Raw genomic sequence first — 19,909 nt, forward strand, 5'->3', positions numbered from 1 at the left:
GATTGAAAAAATTTAGAGAATTTGTGAATCGGTTCCAATAAAATAAGAAGAGAAAAAGTTTAGCTTATTTGGTTGAGGGAAAAGGTAATTTTCGGATAGTATATAAAAAATGTACATGAACTAACCTGAATGTGGTTGAACTAGACTGAATTATTAAACTAAATGAAGCTTAACCGAATTGAATGAAGCTAAAGTAAGAGTCAATGAACTGAACTGAACTGAACTGAACTAAATGAAGTTGAGCTAAACTACAATAAGCTCAAATTAAACGAAACTGAGCTTAAAAGTTATACATGAAAGAACAATTATGATAGGGGTGTTTGGTAAATAGCATATTGGCCGATTTTTAGCATATTCAAGAGTTTAGCATGTTTGACCAATCAATATGCTAATTTTAGTGTTTGGTAAACAACATATTGAAACAACATATTTGGGGTCAATATGCTGTTTTACAATATGCTGTTTACCCCAACATATTGGTTAGGATATTGTAAAATAGATTTTTTTTTTCCATTTTACAAAGAAAACTAACAATCTACTAATTGTAATCTGCCAATTACCAAACACTAAAATTAATTATGCTAATTATAATATGCTAGTTAAACCTTCTAATAAAATCTGTCATTTATAATTTGCTTTTGCAATATGCTTATGCTGAAATTAATCCGTTGTTTACCAAACAGGGCCCCAAATTAATTCTGCTAATTATAATATGCTAGTCAAATCTTTTGATAAAATCTGTCATTTATAATATACTTTTGTAACCTGCTTATGCTGAAATTAATACGCCGTTTACCAAACAGAGCCTTTGTTATCTCAATCCAACTCCTTATTTTTTGTGGGCTGATAACACATCTTATCATTGGGCTTTCTTTCATTTGTATCTATACCGGGCTAACTCAGTTAACCACTAAACCAAGCTCACTAAAAATACAAAGACAAAAATAAAATTAGAAAAATCAACATTCTTGCGAAAATCTATCAGGTAAACACTCAATCTCCATCAAATCTTCGATTATTTTTGTTGTAATTTTGATCATTAAATTATTAATTAGATCATTAACTAGATATTAATTTACTGTATGTTGTTTTAGATTCAAATTTGTTTTTATTTTTTTGATTTTAAGAATTTATGATTTGAAATTTTGATATTAATTAGCTCAAATTATTGTGATTTAGGGAAAAAAATTGAAGTTTAATTATGCCGTCGTTGCAAGGTTCGTTACCTCCGGAGCTCGCTAACAATGCCGTTCGAGTTAGTATTTCTTATTATATACTCCTTCATTTCGAGTCATTTCCATACGTTTGTTCAAATTTTATTAGAGTTAGTATTTTTTGTTACTCCCTCCGTCCCGATAATTTATTTAATTTTTTTATTATTTGTGAGGAGGATTTTAATCAACGGTAAATAAATGATTGGGACGGAGCCTAGAGGGAATATATATTTCCTCGTTTCTAGTCATTTCTATACGTTTGTTCAAATTTTATTAGAGTTGGTATTTCTTGTTACTCCCTCCGTCCCGATCATTTATTTAATTTTTTTTATTATTTGCGAGGAGGATTTTAATCAGCGGTAAATAAATGATTGGGATGGTGCATGGAGGGAATATATATTTCCTGTTTTGAGTCATTTCTTTACATTTGTTCAAATTTTATTAGAGTTAGTATTTCTTGTTACTCCCTCTGTTCCGATCATTTACCTTTTTATTATTTGCGAGGAGGATTTTAATCAAGGGTAAACAAATGATTGGGATGGAGCTTGGAGGGAATATATATTTCCTCGTTTTGAGTCATTTCTATACGTTTGTTCAAATTTTATTAGAGTTAGTATATCTTGTTACTCCCTCCGTCCCGATCACCTATTTAATTTTTTTTATTATTTGTGAGGAGGATTTTAATCAAGGTAAACAAATGATTGGGACGGAGCTTGGAGGGAATATATATTTCTTCTTTTCGAGTCATTTTCATATGTTTGTTCAATTTTCGAAATTTGAACAAATGTATGGAAATGATTCGAAAGGAAGTATGAATTTAATTTTGTATTTAGGAAGTATGAATTTAATTTTGTATTTTTTGATTTCTTGTGGAATATCTCATTTGTCAGTAAGACCGTTGTAAGGGTGAAATGGATCTAATTAATGTGGATTAGATCCGTTTTACGGTTACAATGGTGTTACAGAAGAATTAGAGCTCATTTGTTGCGTAGTTTAAGTTTAATTGCTAATTAGAAATGTTGTTTTTGTTGTTTGATGTTTAGTTGTATCGGGAATGTCTCCGCCGAGCGAAGTATATTGGTAGTAAGGTGCGTGAATTTTGATGTATTCCTTTCAATTTTGTTGTGAATCATTTTGATTTCTAATTCTGATGTGATGAATTGTTACTACAAACTCAAGTGTAGGTTTTCCGGAACTCCTCAGTTTTTGTGTAGAGCACTAGAGCCGCCTTATACAAGCATGTTGTAAAAAGAATTGTTGTCGTATTGTTTTTTTCCCCTCAGTTAAGTGGGACATGATCTGCTTGTAGATGGATCTATTTTATACGTATTTTTGTGTTAAAAACGGTTTTACATGTGACTAGATCTGCTGCGTAGAGTGATGTCTAAACATAGTTGAAATGTTTCTAGGTTGCCTTTGGCTTTCAAATGTGTCAAGTTGCTACTACCTGACCACCATGTCAATGAGCAACATTCTAGTTGGCACTGTTCGAGAAGAATAGAGCACTCTTTATTCAGCAGTAGTTGAACGTATAGGGAGTAGCTTTTGTACTCGACAATTTCAGTGAAGTCTATAGGAAGTTACGTGAAAATGTCTCTTATTGAAAGTAATTAGAATGGCGCAATTACTTGGGAAAAACCTTGGCTTGTGGTTTATGGATTCAAAGAACTTGTTATACGGAGTATCTAGTTGCTCCATTGATTTCATTTTTCAAAGAACTGCGGTTATGTTTTGGAGGTGTTCTTAAGTAGTTTGGCCAACGGGTGTCATATATGACGTCCAGATGCTGAGACATTAGCTATGTGATGGTAGCTGTGAATATCATATCATTGCTTGTTGGTTTGTTTTATTTTTGGTAGCTGTTCTTGTACTTTCATTCAAATTCAGGTATACCAGTGTCCTATGGAACCTTCTCTTTCGACATTTCCCTCTTTAAGCCAATGTCTTTGGGCTTCTTATTCCTGTTGACATTCTACGTGTGGAATCTTATATTTCTTCACATTTGTTGTAAATATGCAGCAATATAACACGGAACTGTTGATTAGTATGGTGAGGCAACAATTCAAAAAAAACATGCATGAGACAGATCCTGAAAAGATCCAGAAGATGAAGGATGAGTAAGTATTATTCCCTTAAATCCTCCCCGTAAATCTTTTAGATATATAGGTTGCATGAGTGGCTAACATTAAGTTTACCCAGTTGATCTGTGAAATCTTTACTGTCTCTCCCACATCAAATGTCTCTCTTCTAAGTTCGGTTATGTTCATAAAAATGCACGCTGTCATTCGATGTAGAACATGTAAATTGAATATACAAGTAATAGTATAACCTTATTTTATTTTCGCCAAGTTATGCCCTTCGTGAGCGTGCCTCCCCTTCACTGCAGCAGCATTAACATGTTTCATCTTCTTCTTCTTCTTCCCTCCCTCACTATCTCATCTTGATGCAGTGCTGCAAGAGGGCTTATTAATCACATGCTGCATGAGTCTGAGATACTCTCTGGTCGCAAGTTGAGCCAAAGCTCTTGACTTAATCAATTCAATCCCAAGTGAAGATTTTGCTCCCTTGGCCAGTGCTGTCGTACCTTTTCACAACAATAGATTTGTTTTGTTATGCTCAGGGGGTTACTTTTGTAGTTGCAGACTTTGATCGTTTACATTTATTTTGTCGAACCATTAGTACTACAATTACGTTATGTGACAGGAAGTCAACAATTAATGATATTCTTAATGAGAATATGGCTGGGAATTCCATTGTGTTTGTCCTACCTCGTGTATATTTTCTGCAAGCCCACTGATTATGTGCTGTACCTGCAGAGGTAACCTTGTTTCAATTTTCGAATCTACGTTGTGTTTTTCTTTTGGCATGGATATTGTGCCAGTTTACAGCATTGCTTTGGTTCAAAGGGACAAGTTACAAACATGGCTCTTGAGTGGCTACCAGCTACCTTCCCAATTATTTACGAGTTACTACTATAAATTATATGTTCTTGGAAAGTTGAAGATTCTTCTTCAATATTGGCTCGGAACAAATCCTTGGATTTGTCCAACTCTTGCATTTTCTGAAGCATATATGCCTCACGGATTTCTACAATAGTAGTTCATGTGGGAATATTTCTGACTTTGTGTACTATAATCAAAGATACTGCAATGAACAGATTCCCAAACGCACTTAAACCATTCTGAAGTGACAGTTTCCTATCAGGGAGTTGTTTACTTGCTTTTTAATCGAAAGTAAATCGATCAGATGCTAATAAGCATCCTTAAGGTAGGGGCCATCCGAATGGAAGCATCAAATATCTTTGTATTTGTGATATACAAAGTTACACCTCGCAGTAGCTCTTGATTGATTTGGTTCTTTTTTTTGTCTTTTATTGCCATCAAGAATCAGCTTTTCGTTACATAAACAATTGCATCGAAGAATCTAGACCCATGAATGTGCAGATATTCTGCTGCAGCATCTGGTGCTGTCAGATGACGAATCTAAGCAGAAACAGGAGTTCTGAAGAATGCTTTTCTCATCTATAAATGGCTCTCAACCTGGATGTTTTGACTCCCAGAGTCCCAGCTGGTAACCCTTCAATTGTATTTACGCTCGCTTCTCTGAGTTCTATCACTAGAGGATTGACAATAAAATGGTAATCTAAAACTCTCTCTGTTTTTCGCTTTCCATCCTTTGTTTCTTGTCCTTGTGATTTTCTAGATTTATTATTTATAATTTGAAGACTATTTATTATGAATGGTACAGAGCTGGAAACCGGGTGATGCAACCCACGTAGTAGCTGGACCATGGGGAGGCCGATCTGGAACTCCATGGGATGATGGAGTCTATCCTGCTGTAAGGCAAGTAATCATCGGCAGTTCAGCAGGAATAAACTTCATCCAGTTTGAGTATGATGAGGACAATCACTCAATTTGGTGTGAAAAACATGGTGGTATCATCGGTGTCATCAAGACTGATAAGGTATAATATCTATAATTTATACCAGATTATATAACCCACCTAGTTTCTTTTTTTAATGGTCCCAAAGTTTCACTATTATTGGCTTCTGAATATTCAAAGCAAAACAACTCACTAAATTGTCCACACTTCTTTATATGATGTTCAAAACAAAACAGCCTCTTTGTGCTATTTTACACATTGACAAGGCTCCGTACTTTTGACCCCCTTACCTCGTCGTAAGCGAGAGAACATTAAAGACATTCGGTTGCTGGTGCTGCTTTTTAAGCCACCTCAGTTTTAAGACCATATATTTTACAGCTGAACTGTTGTTGTACAGATCAAGCTAGACTTCCCTACTGAGTTCCTCATCTCTATCAGTGGAACCTGTGCTTCAGTAACTCAAGGTGGCGGCCCTGTGATCGTCACATCACTTTGTTTTGAAAGCAATAGAAGAAAGTATGGACCTTTTGGAGTTTATAAAGGAATGCCTTTCTCATTGACTGCAAGTACCGGGAAGCTGTTGGGTTTCTATGGACGGTCTAGTTCATACCTTGACTCTATCGGCGTTAAACTCGTACGTCTGTTCGACTCTTTATGGCTGTCTTTCATCCATCATTTACCCATTGTTGGATGCTGCGTTACCCTGACTCTCCGACACGGGTGTCGTGTCTGACACGTGTCGATTGTCGGATACGGCTATTTTGTGCGAATTTTTCCCTTTTTTGGTCTAAAATGAAGTGTGAAACTGTCGTGTCGGTGTCGGACAGGTAGGTGTCGGACATGCGACATGACAGTTAAGTGAAGTGTCGGAGTAACATAGGTTGGATGGAGGGATTTGAAGGGAATGAGAGGATGCAATTTTTGTTGTTTGGTAGCATATTTGGGTTGGGTTGCATGGAGGAACCCATTTTCCCATCCTTTTGCTTCCTATTCTCTTCCCTCCATCTCCGTCCCCTCCCTTTATTTTGCCTTTTGTATCCAAGCAAATGGTTAAGTCCACCATGTTCTTGTTTTTCTTCTACTGACTGATTCTTAAAGGGTTATTATGAACCGTGGTATGCTAAATTCCTTAATATTGTGGCCAGATGAATTACTCTTCTCCAGTTAATCCATATCAAAGGCCTAATCTGTTGGTACCACCAAAGGTATTGCATGCTACTCCCTTAATTTTGTATTATTCGATGATACTTGGGCCATATTTTACCATCTATGCGAGTATTATTATTTTTATTGAAAGATTGTCTAATAATGTAAATATCTTTGTATCATATCATAATTATCTTAGATATTTACCGTCGATGTATCAAAACTTTTACCTCAACAGTTCAAATGAAAATATAGATACAGGGAATTCTGTATGCTTGTTTTCAGCACCTTTTCTCTTTGATTTAGTCAGTCAATGACAAAACCTCATTTCATAATTGTACTGATAGCTTCGTGATTCATAAAATGGTCTTACACAAGACTAATTGAAAATCTATTACTGTATGTATTAGGCTTCCAATTTTTCCCCATGATTCTAAGAGCAACTATTGAACTGTGACAGAATCATTATGATATTGCTAGCAGTCAGCTGATTTCTACTGCTCCGGTTAATCCATATCCTCACAGTAGCAAAAAATTAGTTTCGTTTGGACCCTGGGGAGGTGAAGGTGGAACAATATTCGATGATGGGATCTATACAGGGGTACGTGAAATACAAATCACACGCTCAGGAGGACTGGTGTCTCTTCGAGTTTGTTATGATCACAATGGCAAACCTGTTTGGGGAAAAAAGAATGGTGGTACTGCTGGCCTAAAGCTTGATAAGGTTGTCTCTCACTCTTGCTTTTGTACAGCTGCTGCTTTAAACACAGAATGTTACTCATTTGTTCAATTGCATTTTACAGATTATTTTCGACTATCCCTTTGAAATTCTGACTCAAATATCTGGCTATTACGGATCTACAATCCTTCGAGGCCCTACGGTCATAAAATCACTTACTTTTCACACTAATAGGAGGAGTTATGGACCATTTGGAGATCAGCAAGGGTTTTCTTTCTCCTCAGGCACTTCTAATGGCCCAATTGTTGGTTTTCACGGGACAAACGGGTATTTCATACATAGCATTGGAGTCCATGTACTCGAAGCAGTACCATTGCTACAACCTTCATATCCTGACCCATTCAACATGACTCCTCTGATGAAAAGATCTGAGGTATATTTTATGCTTTCAACAACCTCTTTGTGAATTCAACACAAAGGTAAGATTGCGATATTAGGCAGTACTCTTTGATGCACTGGGATGTTGAAGGTTAATGCTATGTTTTACAGGTAGCATGGGGGGTTCCGAGGGAACCAGCTCCCTACCAATTGCGATCAGTAGGAGGGGAAGGAGGTAGGCCTTGGGAGGGGGCTCCAAGCGAACCAATGTCTCACTCTGAGACTGGGCCGTGGGGTGGCGAAGGAGGTAAGCCATGGGATGACGGAGTGTATCGAGGGGTCAGGAAAGTTCTTCTAACTAGAGGAGATGCAATTTGTTCTGTACAGTTTGAGTATGATCTGAATGGCCGATTTGTGTGGACCCCTATACATGGAAAGGTCAATGATGGCTGCACCTATCAGGTATGTTGTAGTAATGCAGTAGAAATGTAGAATATTTTCATCTTGGGTCATTCGGAAACCGTCTCTTTGTGTTGCTAACACAAGGTAAGATTGCTTACATCCAACCCCCCCCCCAACAATTTGCCGGAGCCATTGAGGCACAGGGGCAATGTTGTTGTTGTTGTACCAGTTTAATGAAGCCAAAGACTGGCTATTCTTAGGCTTTGAAATACCTTGATCTAAAGCCGACTTAATATAACAATCAATGTATTTCTCGACCCAAGTTCCATCATCCGTTAGCATGAAATAATCTTTCTATGTTTCAAGCGCAGTGGTAAGGCCGGCACATCCCCACCTCTGAGGCATTGGGGTTATTTTGCCGTATCTCAATTTGCAGAGATTGTCATTGAATGCAACTCTACGTCTTAGACTTTTTTTTTTTGGTCTAACAAAGCGCGCACTTAGTCGCATTACAATAGAGGGGAGGGGGATTCGAACTGGGACTAAGGCTGGGCACCGGTTCAAAACCGGACCGGAACTGAAATCGGCAAAATTCACGGACCGGGACCGGACCAGATTACAAAAATTCCGGTCCGGGGCCGGACCGGAAAAATTTCGGTCCAAGACCGGACCGGACCTGTTGGACCGGAATTACCCACTTTTTCAAATTCCGGTCCATTGGACCGGATCGGACCGGTTGGACCGGAATAAAAATACAATTTTAAGAAAAAAAATGAAAATAACCATAATTCCGGGCATTCCGGTCCGGACCGTAAAATACCGGTCCCGGACCGGAAACCGGAATCTTGGAAAATGGTGGACCGGAGACCGGGCCGGAATTTTTAATTCCGGTTCCGGTCCACTCGATTCCGGTCCGGACCGGTCCATTTTTCCGGTCCGGACCGGATTATGCCCACCCCTACCTGGACCTATTGTCCCCAATAACTCCGTCTTAACCACTAGACTAAGACATCTCCAATACTTCTTAGATTTTTATCGAGAGTATTTGTAATCAAGGATAACGATCATTTACTTTATTTATGAAGATGAAACATTTGAAATCGAATTATGGACCATACTTTTGAGAATGGATATGTAAACCTCACATGTTTGGCATATCTTACAGATCAAATTTGATTATCCATATGAAGTCCTAACCAGCATCAGCGGATACTACGACACAGTCCCAGGAGATATGCCGAAAAGGGTCATAAGATCTTTAACATTTCACACCAACAAAGGCAAATATGGACCTCATGGTAAAACTGTAGGCACACATTTTTCTTCAGCACACCAAGACGGTAAAATTGTTGGCTTCCATGGAAGAAGTAGCCATTACTTGGATGCCATTGGAGTCCACATGCAGTACTGGGCAAGCGATGAAACTTCACACCGACATCCTGAGAAGGGATCCATCAGTTCTTTTCTGCACAAGATGTTACCTTGATAATTCACGCGTCGAAATAATTATTATGTACTATACAGTTTGTGTTATGTACCAACAAAATGCATCTGCAACCTATGTTTCAAAGTATTGCATCTGCTTGTAAATTTGATGTACTAAACAGTGTGTTCTATACTTCTATGTACCAACTGTTGCGTGCAACCTATGGTTCAAAGTATTGCATCTGCTTGTAAAATTGGTTTTCTGTATTATCAGTTACTAGGTTTCGTGCCCGGCTTCGCCCGGGCTACCTCTATTTACCGTTAAATTTTATTTTCAATGAAATAAACTATGTTGGAGTTGTCTAACTCACACGTTTACTATTAATAATATATTTTTCTATGACATATCTTGTAATTATAATGAAATGTAAAATTTATTTTCAAATTATGAGATACGTTCACTCCCTCGCTATTAATATTATTACTTTCACGACATTTTTTGTTAATATCATTACGTTCACTACTCCCGTGGTTACTATTATTTCTTTTACTAATTCCTCTATTTTTTTTTGTTAAATTCATTATTCCCGTTAATTTTATCCGTCTATATTTAAATAAATAAAATATTTCCTTGAGTCGATTGGTTATTTAATTGTTCATACTTTTTCTCATTGTTATCACGGTTACTTTCATTACATTCGTTGTTACATTCACTACTCCCACTGTCATTATTATAACTGTCACTACTCCCACATTAATACCGTTAATTTTATTAAACTCATTGCTGCTACTATTACTTTTACTACATTTAACTTAATTTATAATTCTAGGATGATACTAATTAATTCCATAAGTGGGGCATGTTAATTTTAAGGAAAATTACTATATTATTGTGTTTTCTAAATTTAATTACTTTAATTTAATGTAGTTTCCATAAATATTCTTAATCAAGGCATGTTTATATTATACTTTTAACCAAAACTATATAATATTTATATTGAGGTCCCTTTATCAGGTCCATCACACGGTGCTATCGATTTAAAACTATATAGTATATTTAATTTGTATAAATTTCTTTAATTACATTGAAGTCCCTTGGTTTCTGGAATTAATATATAGTATTGATTCCTTATATAAACATAAGTACCGGAAACAGCCTCCGGCTACCCACCCCGCCCCACCGACCGCCAACACCAACCACCATCGGCGAGCTACCGCACCGTCCTCACGTCGTCTATCCCTTTCCACTAACTACCAGACGCCGACCACCACCACACCCCAACCATCCTCACACCGCCCGGCGCCCACCACCCTTGGTCCCCGCCATTGCACCACCACCATGTCCCTGCCAGCACACCACCACCCAACAATTAATCGTCCATCATTAAATATTTCCAACCCTAAATAAAACACCTAATTCTAAAAACACGTAGAAAAATAATAATTTGATTAATAAATTCTAGTTAACGAATGGTGATAATCGAAATTTTTGTTAGAATTGAGAAGGTACTGTTCGAGTTTGAGTGTGATTTTTGTTCAAGGCAGTGAAAACGTCTATTGTCCGTGAACTTGTCGGCCACTATCCCATAGATGAGAACACTGCACCACTTGTTCAACCCGATGTAGAAGCAATCAAGAAAGCCGCATAGGTGAATATATAACCTACGGAGAAGTGGGCTAATCCAACTAATCTTATTTGCACAATGGAAAAAATTCCGGTTTCTCTCTCCATCGATTCAAATTGGCCAAAGGTGTCCTCCGTTCATGAGCCCCTGCTAAAGTTTCAATCAACTCCTGTCAATATCCATGTCATAAAATTAAGAACATAAATCTCGTAGCCCAAATAAGATACCCGAATAAGAACATCCACGCCCAAACCGATAAACTATTCATCCCAAAAGGGTTAACAGTGGTTAAAACTTAGGGTGAAATTCTCAGGAGATCTAGGTTCAAGCTTCCGCAAGAGTGAAATTTTGTGGAGCATTATTGACTGAGTCATGCCTAATAGACTTCGAGTCTGTCACCCTTAGATGACTTACCTGATATACGTTACTTGCAGACTATCACGTATACTCGAGGGTTTATCCAGCCCACACCAAAAATAACGGACTTAAAATTATTTATAACGGACCGTTCTAGATTCCTGATAATTATTAAGGAATAGAGACAACCTTTTTTTTTTTTTTTCAATTTATTTATTTATTTATTTTTTAATGTCGAGTGGCATTCTAAACCGACGTTAGAAAATGCCATCATCTCGGATAAATTAATTTTTGCAAGTACGACAAGAAGAATATAATCCCAAAAACACACTTTCTCATTTCTCTCTCCCTTTTTTTTTTCCTCGGAAGCCATGACTACTTCCTCCGCTCACACTCGCAAGGTTTTCACAAACCCTAATTCTTCCCAATTCCTTCAATATCTAATCAAATTAACCTTTTAATTTCCTAATTTTTTTATTAATTGATTGATTGATTGATTGATTGATTGTAATTGTGCAGACGTTGAGTAAGATCGCGCAAAATCGTCTTCAGAAAGAATTGGTTGAATGGCAGCTTAGTCCTCCTGCTGGATTCAATCATCAAGTTTCTGATAATCTTCAAAGGTTTTTTTTGTTTGATTTTACAATTAATTACTGATTTTTTTAGTGTTTTGTTAAATTTGTGGTAATTAGGGTTTGATAATTGATTGATTATGGTAATCAGATGGGTAATTGATTGGTTATGTTAATTTTCAACGGTTTTTGTAGCAATTAATTATGAATTATTGATTTTTAGTGTTTTTTTTTAGTGTTTTGTTAATTTTGGGGTAATTAGGGTGTTAATGCGTTGATTTTGGTAATCAGATGGATAATTCAGGTTACCGGAGCGCCGGGGACGTTGTATGCTAACGAAATTTATCAGCTTCAGGTTGATTTTCCTGAGCATTACCCTATGGAATCACCTCAGGTATGATTCCGTGATTACGATTCGAGATACGCTTGTTTTTGTCTTAAAACTCGTAATCAACAATAATAGAATTATGGTGATTAGCCTCTTTTTTATTACTTCATTTGTTTACCTTTTATGTTCTTTGTGATGAGTATTATTTTAATCAAAGCTGGACAAATGATTGGGACGGAGGGAGTACTATCTTTGCATTGATGACAAAGAGACGGATTTTAGTTGAGCCAAAATGAAATTGGGACGAGAATTTTTTGAAACGAGTCTTATCATCCAATTTCATAACTAAAATAGCGTAACTGGTTTGTTGATTTTGAGTCGTTTTACTTAATTCCATCATAGTGTAGAACCAATGAATAACGAGTTTTTTATACTCGATTAGAATTTAGAAATTGAATAATTTGTTGTACTCGATCAAAGAAAATTTTATATTCTTCTTGGTTGATTAGGGTTGTGATTTACTTGTTTGTGTTGATGAATTGTTATTGCGGATCTTGATTATGTGCAGGTTATATTTGTACCTCCGGCGCCTCCACATCCTCACATTTACAGCAATGGGCATATTTGCCTAGGTACACTTTCCTCTTGTACCATTTCTATTTTTTCGATACTAAGTGTATGTATTTTTGTTCAATGTTTTTTTAAGTTGTGGTGAAGAAGATTACTCTGTATTGAGTAAATTATAAACGAGAAGCATCATTTTAGTTTATGGAGTATGAGGGAGATAATGAGATATTGCAAGTCCATACTTCCATAGTTTGTCTTGCAAATTGAAGAATTGATGGGAAAGATTCGGTTTTCCTTAATATGGGAAATCAATTATTCAAGTTGGTCAATAAGAAGGGAGCATATCCCTCATTGGTGGATTGTTTCTTGTATAAACAAAATTGGAAAGTGTTGCTTGGTATTTCCATTTCCAAAGTAACCAATATTCACCATTCTTAGGTTCTACAATATGATGGAATTTAAGCAGTATGGCAGCTTATCAAACTATTTGCGTTTATACTGTGAAGTCGCAGTTTAACACAATTCTCTACTGATTTTCACCATGGGTCATTCTTAAACAACCTATCTGTGCATTTGACAGTCTTAAATATAAACGAATCCGGGTACATAGCTCCACTAATTTTGATATTCGTAGGTTCTATGTTGATGTTAAAGGGTGTCTGTAAATTGTAAAATCATGGCCTTTGGGTAGGGTAGTTATTTGTTGGGTTGGATTTTGAATTGTAATTTCATTTATTTGAGTCAATGAGTTAACATAGTTGGTGATCCTATGCTTGTGTGAACATGTTCTGATGTTTTGTCCTGTTGATTCCTGAGTGGAGTTCATTTCGAAAGATGCAAGTGATGATTAAAACTTCACCTCACATACTATTGTAGTATTAACTGATCTACTGTCCACAAGCAAGCAACTTTCTGTAGAACAAGAAAATCTACATGTCATTCTATAGTGCTGTGTGTTTTAAGAGAAACTACACACCAATTTGCCAAAATGTGTTTGTAAAGATATTAATGACTTAGCAAATGATTTATACTTTATTTCTTCCGTATCAGCCTACCTCTCACTTCATCTGCCAAGAATGAGATAGATAGTTACTTTTAGGAATTTACGTCCACCTTTGACTCTATCACTGGCAAGGTAATATACATTGTGACCTTCTAAACCATTCTCCTGCTGCAGTTTCTCTGCTTTGTCTAGGTGTTTGGTTAAACTGTGGGATTGTATTCTATTAATTGAAATCTTGATTGTCTCATCATAGTATCATACTATTGGCTGGGTTTGACTTCAGCCCGCATCTTCTGGTCATCTCAGCTTGGTTCAATTCCACAGAGTCAGATACTCAGATATATCTGGGAGGAGCACTTTACATTTACATCCCTTATCTTCGAAAGAAAACTCCACCAAAAAAATATTAGATCTAGTAGGTTGTTGAAGATTGAGATGGGCATTTACCTAGGAAGACATGGTCATGATACACTATCTGATATTCTGATCATACATCGTAGCCAAGGCATATATCTCACGCTTATAAAAGCTCACTGCAATTGCTTATGATATTGGGATAAATCCTGTGTGATTCATGAGCTTTTGACACATCTTATTATTCAAAATTATGCTTGGAAGTCTTAGTTCGCCTTGATGATGTCTTTGTTATTATTATTTTTTCTCCGTGCAGATATTCTATATGATTCTTGGTCCCCGGCTATGACTGTGAGCTCTATATGTATCAGCATTCTGTCAATGTTGTCAAGCTCTCCTTCAAAGGTTTGTATTCATTCTCTCGATTCTCTTGGACCCGACAGGCATGCTATTGAATATCGGTCCGAGACTTCAAGATCTGTCGTCATGACCTGATCTTGGTCATCACACCACCTTACATGAGTCCAAAGTCCAAACTACCTCAAATCCCATCACCTTAACTTTCATGACCTGGATAGCCAATAGTTGATACCATGATCGCAACTCCCTACCTTGCTTTTATGTTTCCTCATCACTTAGACAACAAGATTTTCTGAAAATGTGTCGTTTGGGTTTTATTTGCAGCAACGCCCTGCAGACAATGATCGCTATGTGAAGAACTGTAGAAATGGGAAATCTCCCAAGGAGACTAGGTGGTGGTTCCATGATGACAAGGTTTAATATCATTTGACCCTGTTCAGAGTTGACATTTAAGACGGTACAGATTTCTTCGAGTATTCTGTTTCCCGTAAATCATGACTACCTAAATTATAGCTCGGGGGCATATATCCCCGCTGGAATGTGGCAATCTCAGATGTAAAGTTGATAATACTAGATTTGGTTTTGAAGTTGGTGCTATGAGAACAATTTCTGCTTACTAAATGCTGTCGAATGTTGCTCTGTTTCTTTCCCACTACACTTTTTTGTTGACTGATTAATCTTCACAATAAACCGATGTCTACTGACCAGTAAGTGGATTATACATCTGATGTACTACCTCCAATTCTATAGTTTCTGAGCATTATAATAAAGTTTTTGAGTTTTGTTTTAAAGTTTCTAAGTTTCTCTATGAAGTTTATGAGTTTATTCACTTAAACATTAAACTCTAAAAAATTCCAATAAAACTTAAAAATATTATATACTCCGTATAAGTTTAGTTAAATTTGAGTTTTGACGGAAAAAAAATCAAAATCTAACTTATAAACTTTAATATGCTCAAAAAAATACACATATGTTCAAAAATAAATAAAGTTTAAGATAATAAGCTCAAAAAAAAATACATATATGCTCAAAAACAAAAAAACTTGGAGGTAGTATATCCGATGTATGTTCCTTTTTCTCCTGACAAAATTTTATCACTACTGTTAGTGTAACTTCATTCAGTTTAGTTCTGTTCAGTTAAGCTCTATTAAGTTTAGTTTAGTTTAGTTCAATTCTTTTTAGTCAGAAAGAACATAGCGCAAGAGACTTTGATGGATTTTTTTATTAATAAGAGAAAAATGAACGTTAAGTTAAGTTCTTTTTAGTCGGAAAGAACAGAGCGCAAAAGACTTTGATGGATTTTTTTCATATCATATACCCTATATAAAAAAGGGCTATGACATTCAAAGAACCATTCCACTTTTGCGTAACTTTCATATTCATTTACCCTTGTAAATTCTAGCTGATGTTTGCCACTCATTAATAGACGGACAAGGACAGTTGTCATAGAAATTGACACATGGCCGCCAATGATGAAGACATAATCTATTATCTACCTTCCTATCTCTCATCACAAATTCTCTATCCGTCTATAATGAAAGACGAGTCAAATACAATACCACTTTCCTAATAATACAAATAACAAGTGGGGTGATTGGGCAAAAAATATTACCGCTTTCATTGTATTTGACCCGTCTATAGCAATAGACGGATATATTCGTGTATAGAAAGACTAATTGATCTGTCATTTATCCTCTGTTTCTCTCCTTTCCCACATTTGATTAGGATACTTAATATTTACAGTTTTAATCCAATTTTAGCTTCATGACTCAGTTGTTGATTATGTTAGCTTATTTCAGATTAGCTGACGTAAAAAAAAAATGTTACTACTCAGTTGTATGAAAATTGATTGAAGGTTAGTAAGAATTTTATCAAACACCTTATTGTTATGTATATCACACCATTATTATCTGATTTCATTTTCAGTTGCTCACTGAATATGTATAAGTATTGCGCTTATGTGTATTAGTTTACACACACATGACTCTTGTCATGTTTTTCTTTTTAATTTTGTTGATTGAGTGTTAAATCATGCAACGTGCCTGGACACCCTGATGGAGGAGAAAAAGTCTGCATCATAAGGTTAAGGAGGTTCCACACTAAAACTAATTGGCTATAGAGGGAGTAGTGTCTTGGCTTATAAAGTGATAAATCATCTTCTTTTCTATCAAAATGGGACACTCACATATGAGAATATATGAGTGGTTTTATTCACAAGTAGTTTTATATATTTGCAGGACTACTACTATTCCGTTTGGGTTTTGACAATTATTTTGAAATTTGTTCTAAGATTAGTGTCGGAATTTTGTATATATAAGGTCATTTGTTTCAGTTGGCCATCTAAAACAATGGATAACAAGAATGGTGTTAGTGAAACTAATATACACTACTATTTTGTAATTTTTCTGTCACCTGCATATATGCTTGTACAATATTTTTTTTTTGTTTCTACAGTCATTAGATAGTTTGGGATTGGATCTTGAATAATTTTAAATATCAAGACCTTGCAATGAGGAGACAACAAACAATTTATAAGTACAAAATACTTGTGATCATTTTATTTTACAAAATTACAAGTCTCTAACTGTCGGATTGCGCAACTGAGGTATTTCTCCGTGCGAAGCACGTGCCTCAATAGTAGTATTAATAAGAGAGATGAATAAACGTGTTTTAAGCAAATAGTCTAAAAAAACACCAGGCAAATTTGCCTAATATTTTACTTTGTTTTTGGTAAACATGTAGGATTAGGAATTAGAAACGATAACACAAGTGTATGTGATTTGTATTAAGGAAACTAACTTTTCCTCCTAGTTCTATGTTTCCTGTTTCCTGTTTCCTGTTTCTAGCTATTTCCATATTGTCGTTATTGTCTTGTATAAATACTCGTCATTGATATATCAATAATAATCGCAACATTCAATTACAATTCTTACAATTTGTACACTCTGTATAAATTCTATTATAAAATCTCACATATAAATTATTACTCGCTCTGTTCAAGTCATTTGTTATAAAAATTAAACATGGAAGTACAAGAAGAAGATATATACTCGCTACCAGCTATAAATGAATCGCCATGGCTGATCTGTACTCATGAGAATCCGAAGTCTAAACTTGATAAACAAACTTTCTTCGCGATGAAAAATAATAATACCTATGTTAAAAAAATTGTCGATTTAGACGGTAAGTCCATTCTTGGTTCCAGTCACGGTTGGTTAATTCTACGAGAACGAGCTAATCCAACAATGTACTCTATTTGGAATCCGATAACCCACCAGTCTATACTTCTCCCCGAATTATTGGATTTGCCCGAGGAAGAAGAACATATCACGTGCATCACGTGCATCTTCACCTCAGCGCCGTTTGAAGATGTATGTAACTCCTGTGTCCTCTTGGTATTTTTTAAAGGGCTAGTGTTTTCGTGTAGGCCTACAAGAAGGGGCGATTGTAAATGGGTCAAACAAAGTCTCGAGTATGATGGTCAAAGTGTGGTAATACAGACCACGGCTTCTCTCAATGGGGAGATATACGCCTACGCTTATATAAATGATGATGAGTATGAGGATGGCCGTATCAAAATAATCTTTGGCCGTATTAAGGTCAGTGACAGTGATAGTGATAGTGATGGTAGCTCGAATTTGGTTGTTTTCGAAACATTCGGTGTAGAATGTCCATATTCAAAAATCAATACGGTTTACCCGCGTTCAGGGTGTTATTTGGTTGAAGTTTGTGGTGAATTGTTTATTTTATTCATCGTACTCCGACAGTCGCATGACATGGAAGACTATGACATCTTTAAGGTTTTTGTTTGGAGACTCTTCGGACGGTGTTGGATTAGGGTCGACTCATTAGGAGATCGTGCATTTTTATTAGGCGGTAATTGTTGCAGTTGGTGTTGGGCAGACGCTTCTTACTTGGGATCATCATGTACCGGAATAGAAAGGAATTGTATATATGTGGCTACGCGCGAGTCTCAAACTATACATCAATACCGTTTACAAGATGACCGTTACACTTTATTGATGTCTCATCGCAATTTCTTGTGGTCCTCCGATGGTCCTATTTGGTTCATGCCTCGCAATCCTAAGGCGATCCCAATTTGCCAATACAGAGCCAATTGTTCGTATCCTCTTTTCATGTCTCTGAAGAACAACAAAGACGGCATTTGTGAACTACGGGATCCGTGTCAAAATATCTCTTACACTATCCCAGCACTCTATTCCCCTGATTTGCTGACGACAATCGAGTATTGCAAGGATGATTGGCTCCTTTCACGAATTGAGGGACGCTCTTTGGAGTGCCTTAATCCTTTCACACAGGAGAGGTACAAATACCCTTCTGATGACACGATTGTCGGCCTTTCAAGTTTTGCATTTTCGACATGTCCTACTTCTCCCGATTGTCTAACCGTCGGAATTTGGGGATGCGGTTGGGTAGAAATCTCTTATTTCCAAGCTGGCAATGACAAATGGGATTATTGTTATTTTGAGGCTGACGTTGATGAGGACAACGAATTTAAATTTAAAAGTAACTACAATTCCAGTCCCAAGTACCACGACGAAGCGTTTTATTTTCTAGACGTAAATGGTAATCTCGGAATCTTTAAAATGGTTGAAGGAGAATGGAGTTGGAAGGTTCATAAAGGTCCAATACCAGAAGACGTATCACTAAATTCGTGCTATTTAGCAGAACTTGATGGTCAACTGATATCAACTTTGATCGAAGAATTTGGAAAGAGTGTTAGAGTATTCCAATTTGATACCTTACACAAGGATTGGGTTGAATTAGACGATTTAGGGGACTATATGCTATTTCTAAGTCCGACATCGTCGTTTTCAGTATCGACGAAAAATAGTAGCATGAAAAATAGAATTTATCTACCAAAGCGATTCAATGATGATATGGTCTTCTATTCACTTGATACTAGAGGGTATCATACTACAAGCAGCCACGGTTTTATTAAAGATTTTTATGGCATGAGCTCGCAATCATTTTCTTGTTGGATATAGTCTTTATATTATCAATAAGGTTTTTAGGGACAGTCTCGTAATATATTTATTGTTTGATTGTTAGACTACTTTTCAGTAAATAATAAAACATGTATGTATTGCGGTTAAAGATAAAATATGTATACTTATTATATACGCTTATCCGATTAATTATTGAACCAATTTCTTATCGTGATCATCTTAAACTTTTTTTTGCTCCAACTCTTCTCAATTTTTTATCGTCTAAGGTTGTGTTTGGATACCATTTTAGGAGGGAAAGGGAGGGGAGGGGGAGTGAGGGGAAGGAAAGGTAGGGGAGGGGAGGGAAAATAAATTATGGTTGTTTGGATAACAAAAATGATGAGAGGGTGATGGAAGAGAAGGAAGATAAAGATGGTAGAGTGTAGGGATGACAATGGGTCGGGTTGGATCGGGTTTTGCAAGATCCAAACCCGATCCACTTACTTTATTATAAAGCTCAGATTTTACACCGTACAACTGATGGTATTGTCCATAAATTGACTTCAAAAGCTTTAACATCAAAATGATGTCTTCTTTTTTAACTCGGGTTAGACATGTAAATCTTATTTTTTTTCATATTATCCCACCTTTCCAATTTATAACTACAC

The 19,909-nt window shown here is 36.3% G+C and overlaps 3 protein-coding genes across 3 annotated transcripts; all 3 read left to right on the top strand.

The window, feature by feature from the left end:
- Positions 1–882: 882 nt before the first annotated feature.
- On the top strand, positions 883–3,965 carry LOC141604790 (uncharacterized). Its single transcript, XM_074423284.1, has 5 exons — positions 883–985; positions 1,180–1,255; positions 2,258–2,302; positions 3,234–3,331; positions 3,664–3,965. The coding sequence occupies exons 2-5, from the start codon at positions 1,202–1,204 to the stop codon at positions 3,740–3,742; spliced, it is 276 nt and encodes a 91-aa protein (XP_074279385.1). The 5' UTR covers positions 883–985; positions 1,180–1,201; the 3' UTR covers positions 3,743–3,965.
- A 97-nt stretch (positions 3,966–4,062) lies between these two features.
- Positions 4,063–9,380, top strand: LOC141604789 (jacalin-related lectin 3-like). Its single transcript, XM_074423282.1, has 9 exons — positions 4,063–4,481; positions 4,605–4,851; positions 4,962–5,177; positions 5,494–5,730; positions 6,242–6,301; positions 6,703–6,966; positions 7,046–7,354; positions 7,471–7,761; positions 8,867–9,380. Exons 2-9 carry the CDS (start codon positions 4,849–4,851, stop codon positions 9,185–9,187), a joined length of 1,701 nt encoding a protein of 566 aa, XP_074279383.1. The 5' UTR covers positions 4,063–4,481; positions 4,605–4,848; the 3' UTR covers positions 9,188–9,380.
- A 1,981-nt stretch (positions 9,381–11,361) lies between these two features.
- LOC141604791 (ubiquitin-conjugating enzyme 15) lies at positions 11,362–14,945 on the top strand. Its single transcript, XM_074423285.1, has 6 exons — positions 11,362–11,509; positions 11,628–11,731; positions 11,972–12,074; positions 12,577–12,640; positions 14,249–14,337; positions 14,617–14,945. Exons 1-6 carry the CDS (start codon positions 11,480–11,482, stop codon positions 14,710–14,712), a joined length of 486 nt encoding a protein of 161 aa, XP_074279386.1. The 5' UTR covers positions 11,362–11,479; the 3' UTR covers positions 14,713–14,945.
- Positions 14,946–19,909: the final 4,964 nt, after the last annotated feature.

The sequence above is a fragment of the Silene latifolia genome, chromosome 10 (assembly GCF_048544455.1).
Source record: "Silene latifolia isolate original U9 population chromosome 10, ASM4854445v1, whole genome shotgun sequence".
NCBI lineage: Eukaryota > Viridiplantae > Streptophyta > Magnoliopsida > Caryophyllales > Caryophyllaceae > Silene > Silene latifolia.

Coding starts and splice junctions, on each gene's coding strand:
- LOC141604789 (XM_074423282.1), top strand. Junction 5,178..5,493: donor GTGTCATCAAGACTGATAAG/GTATAATATCTA, acceptor GTTGTTGTACAG/ATCAAGCTAGACTTCCCTAC. Junction 6,302..6,702: donor ATCTGTTGGTACCACCAAAG/GTATTGCATGCT, acceptor GAACTGTGACAG/AATCATTATGATATTGCTAG.
- LOC141604790 (XM_074423284.1), top strand. CDS start 1,202: ATGCCGTCGTTGCAAGGTTCGTTACCTCCGGAGCTCGCTAACAATGCC. Junction 1,256..2,257: donor TCGCTAACAATGCCGTTCGA/GTTAGTATTTCT, acceptor TTTGATGTTTAG/TTGTATCGGGAATGTCTCCG. Junction 2,303..3,233: donor CGAAGTATATTGGTAGTAAG/GTGCGTGAATTT, acceptor GTAAATATGCAG/CAATATAACACGGAACTGTT.
- LOC141604791 (XM_074423285.1), top strand. CDS start 11,480: ATGACTACTTCCTCCGCTCACACTCGCAAG. Junction 11,510..11,627: donor CCTCCGCTCACACTCGCAAG/GTTTTCACAAAC, acceptor GTAATTGTGCAG/ACGTTGAGTAAGATCGCGCA. Junction 12,641..14,248: donor CAATGGGCATATTTGCCTAG/GTACACTTTCCT, acceptor TTCTCCGTGCAG/ATATTCTATATGATTCTTGG.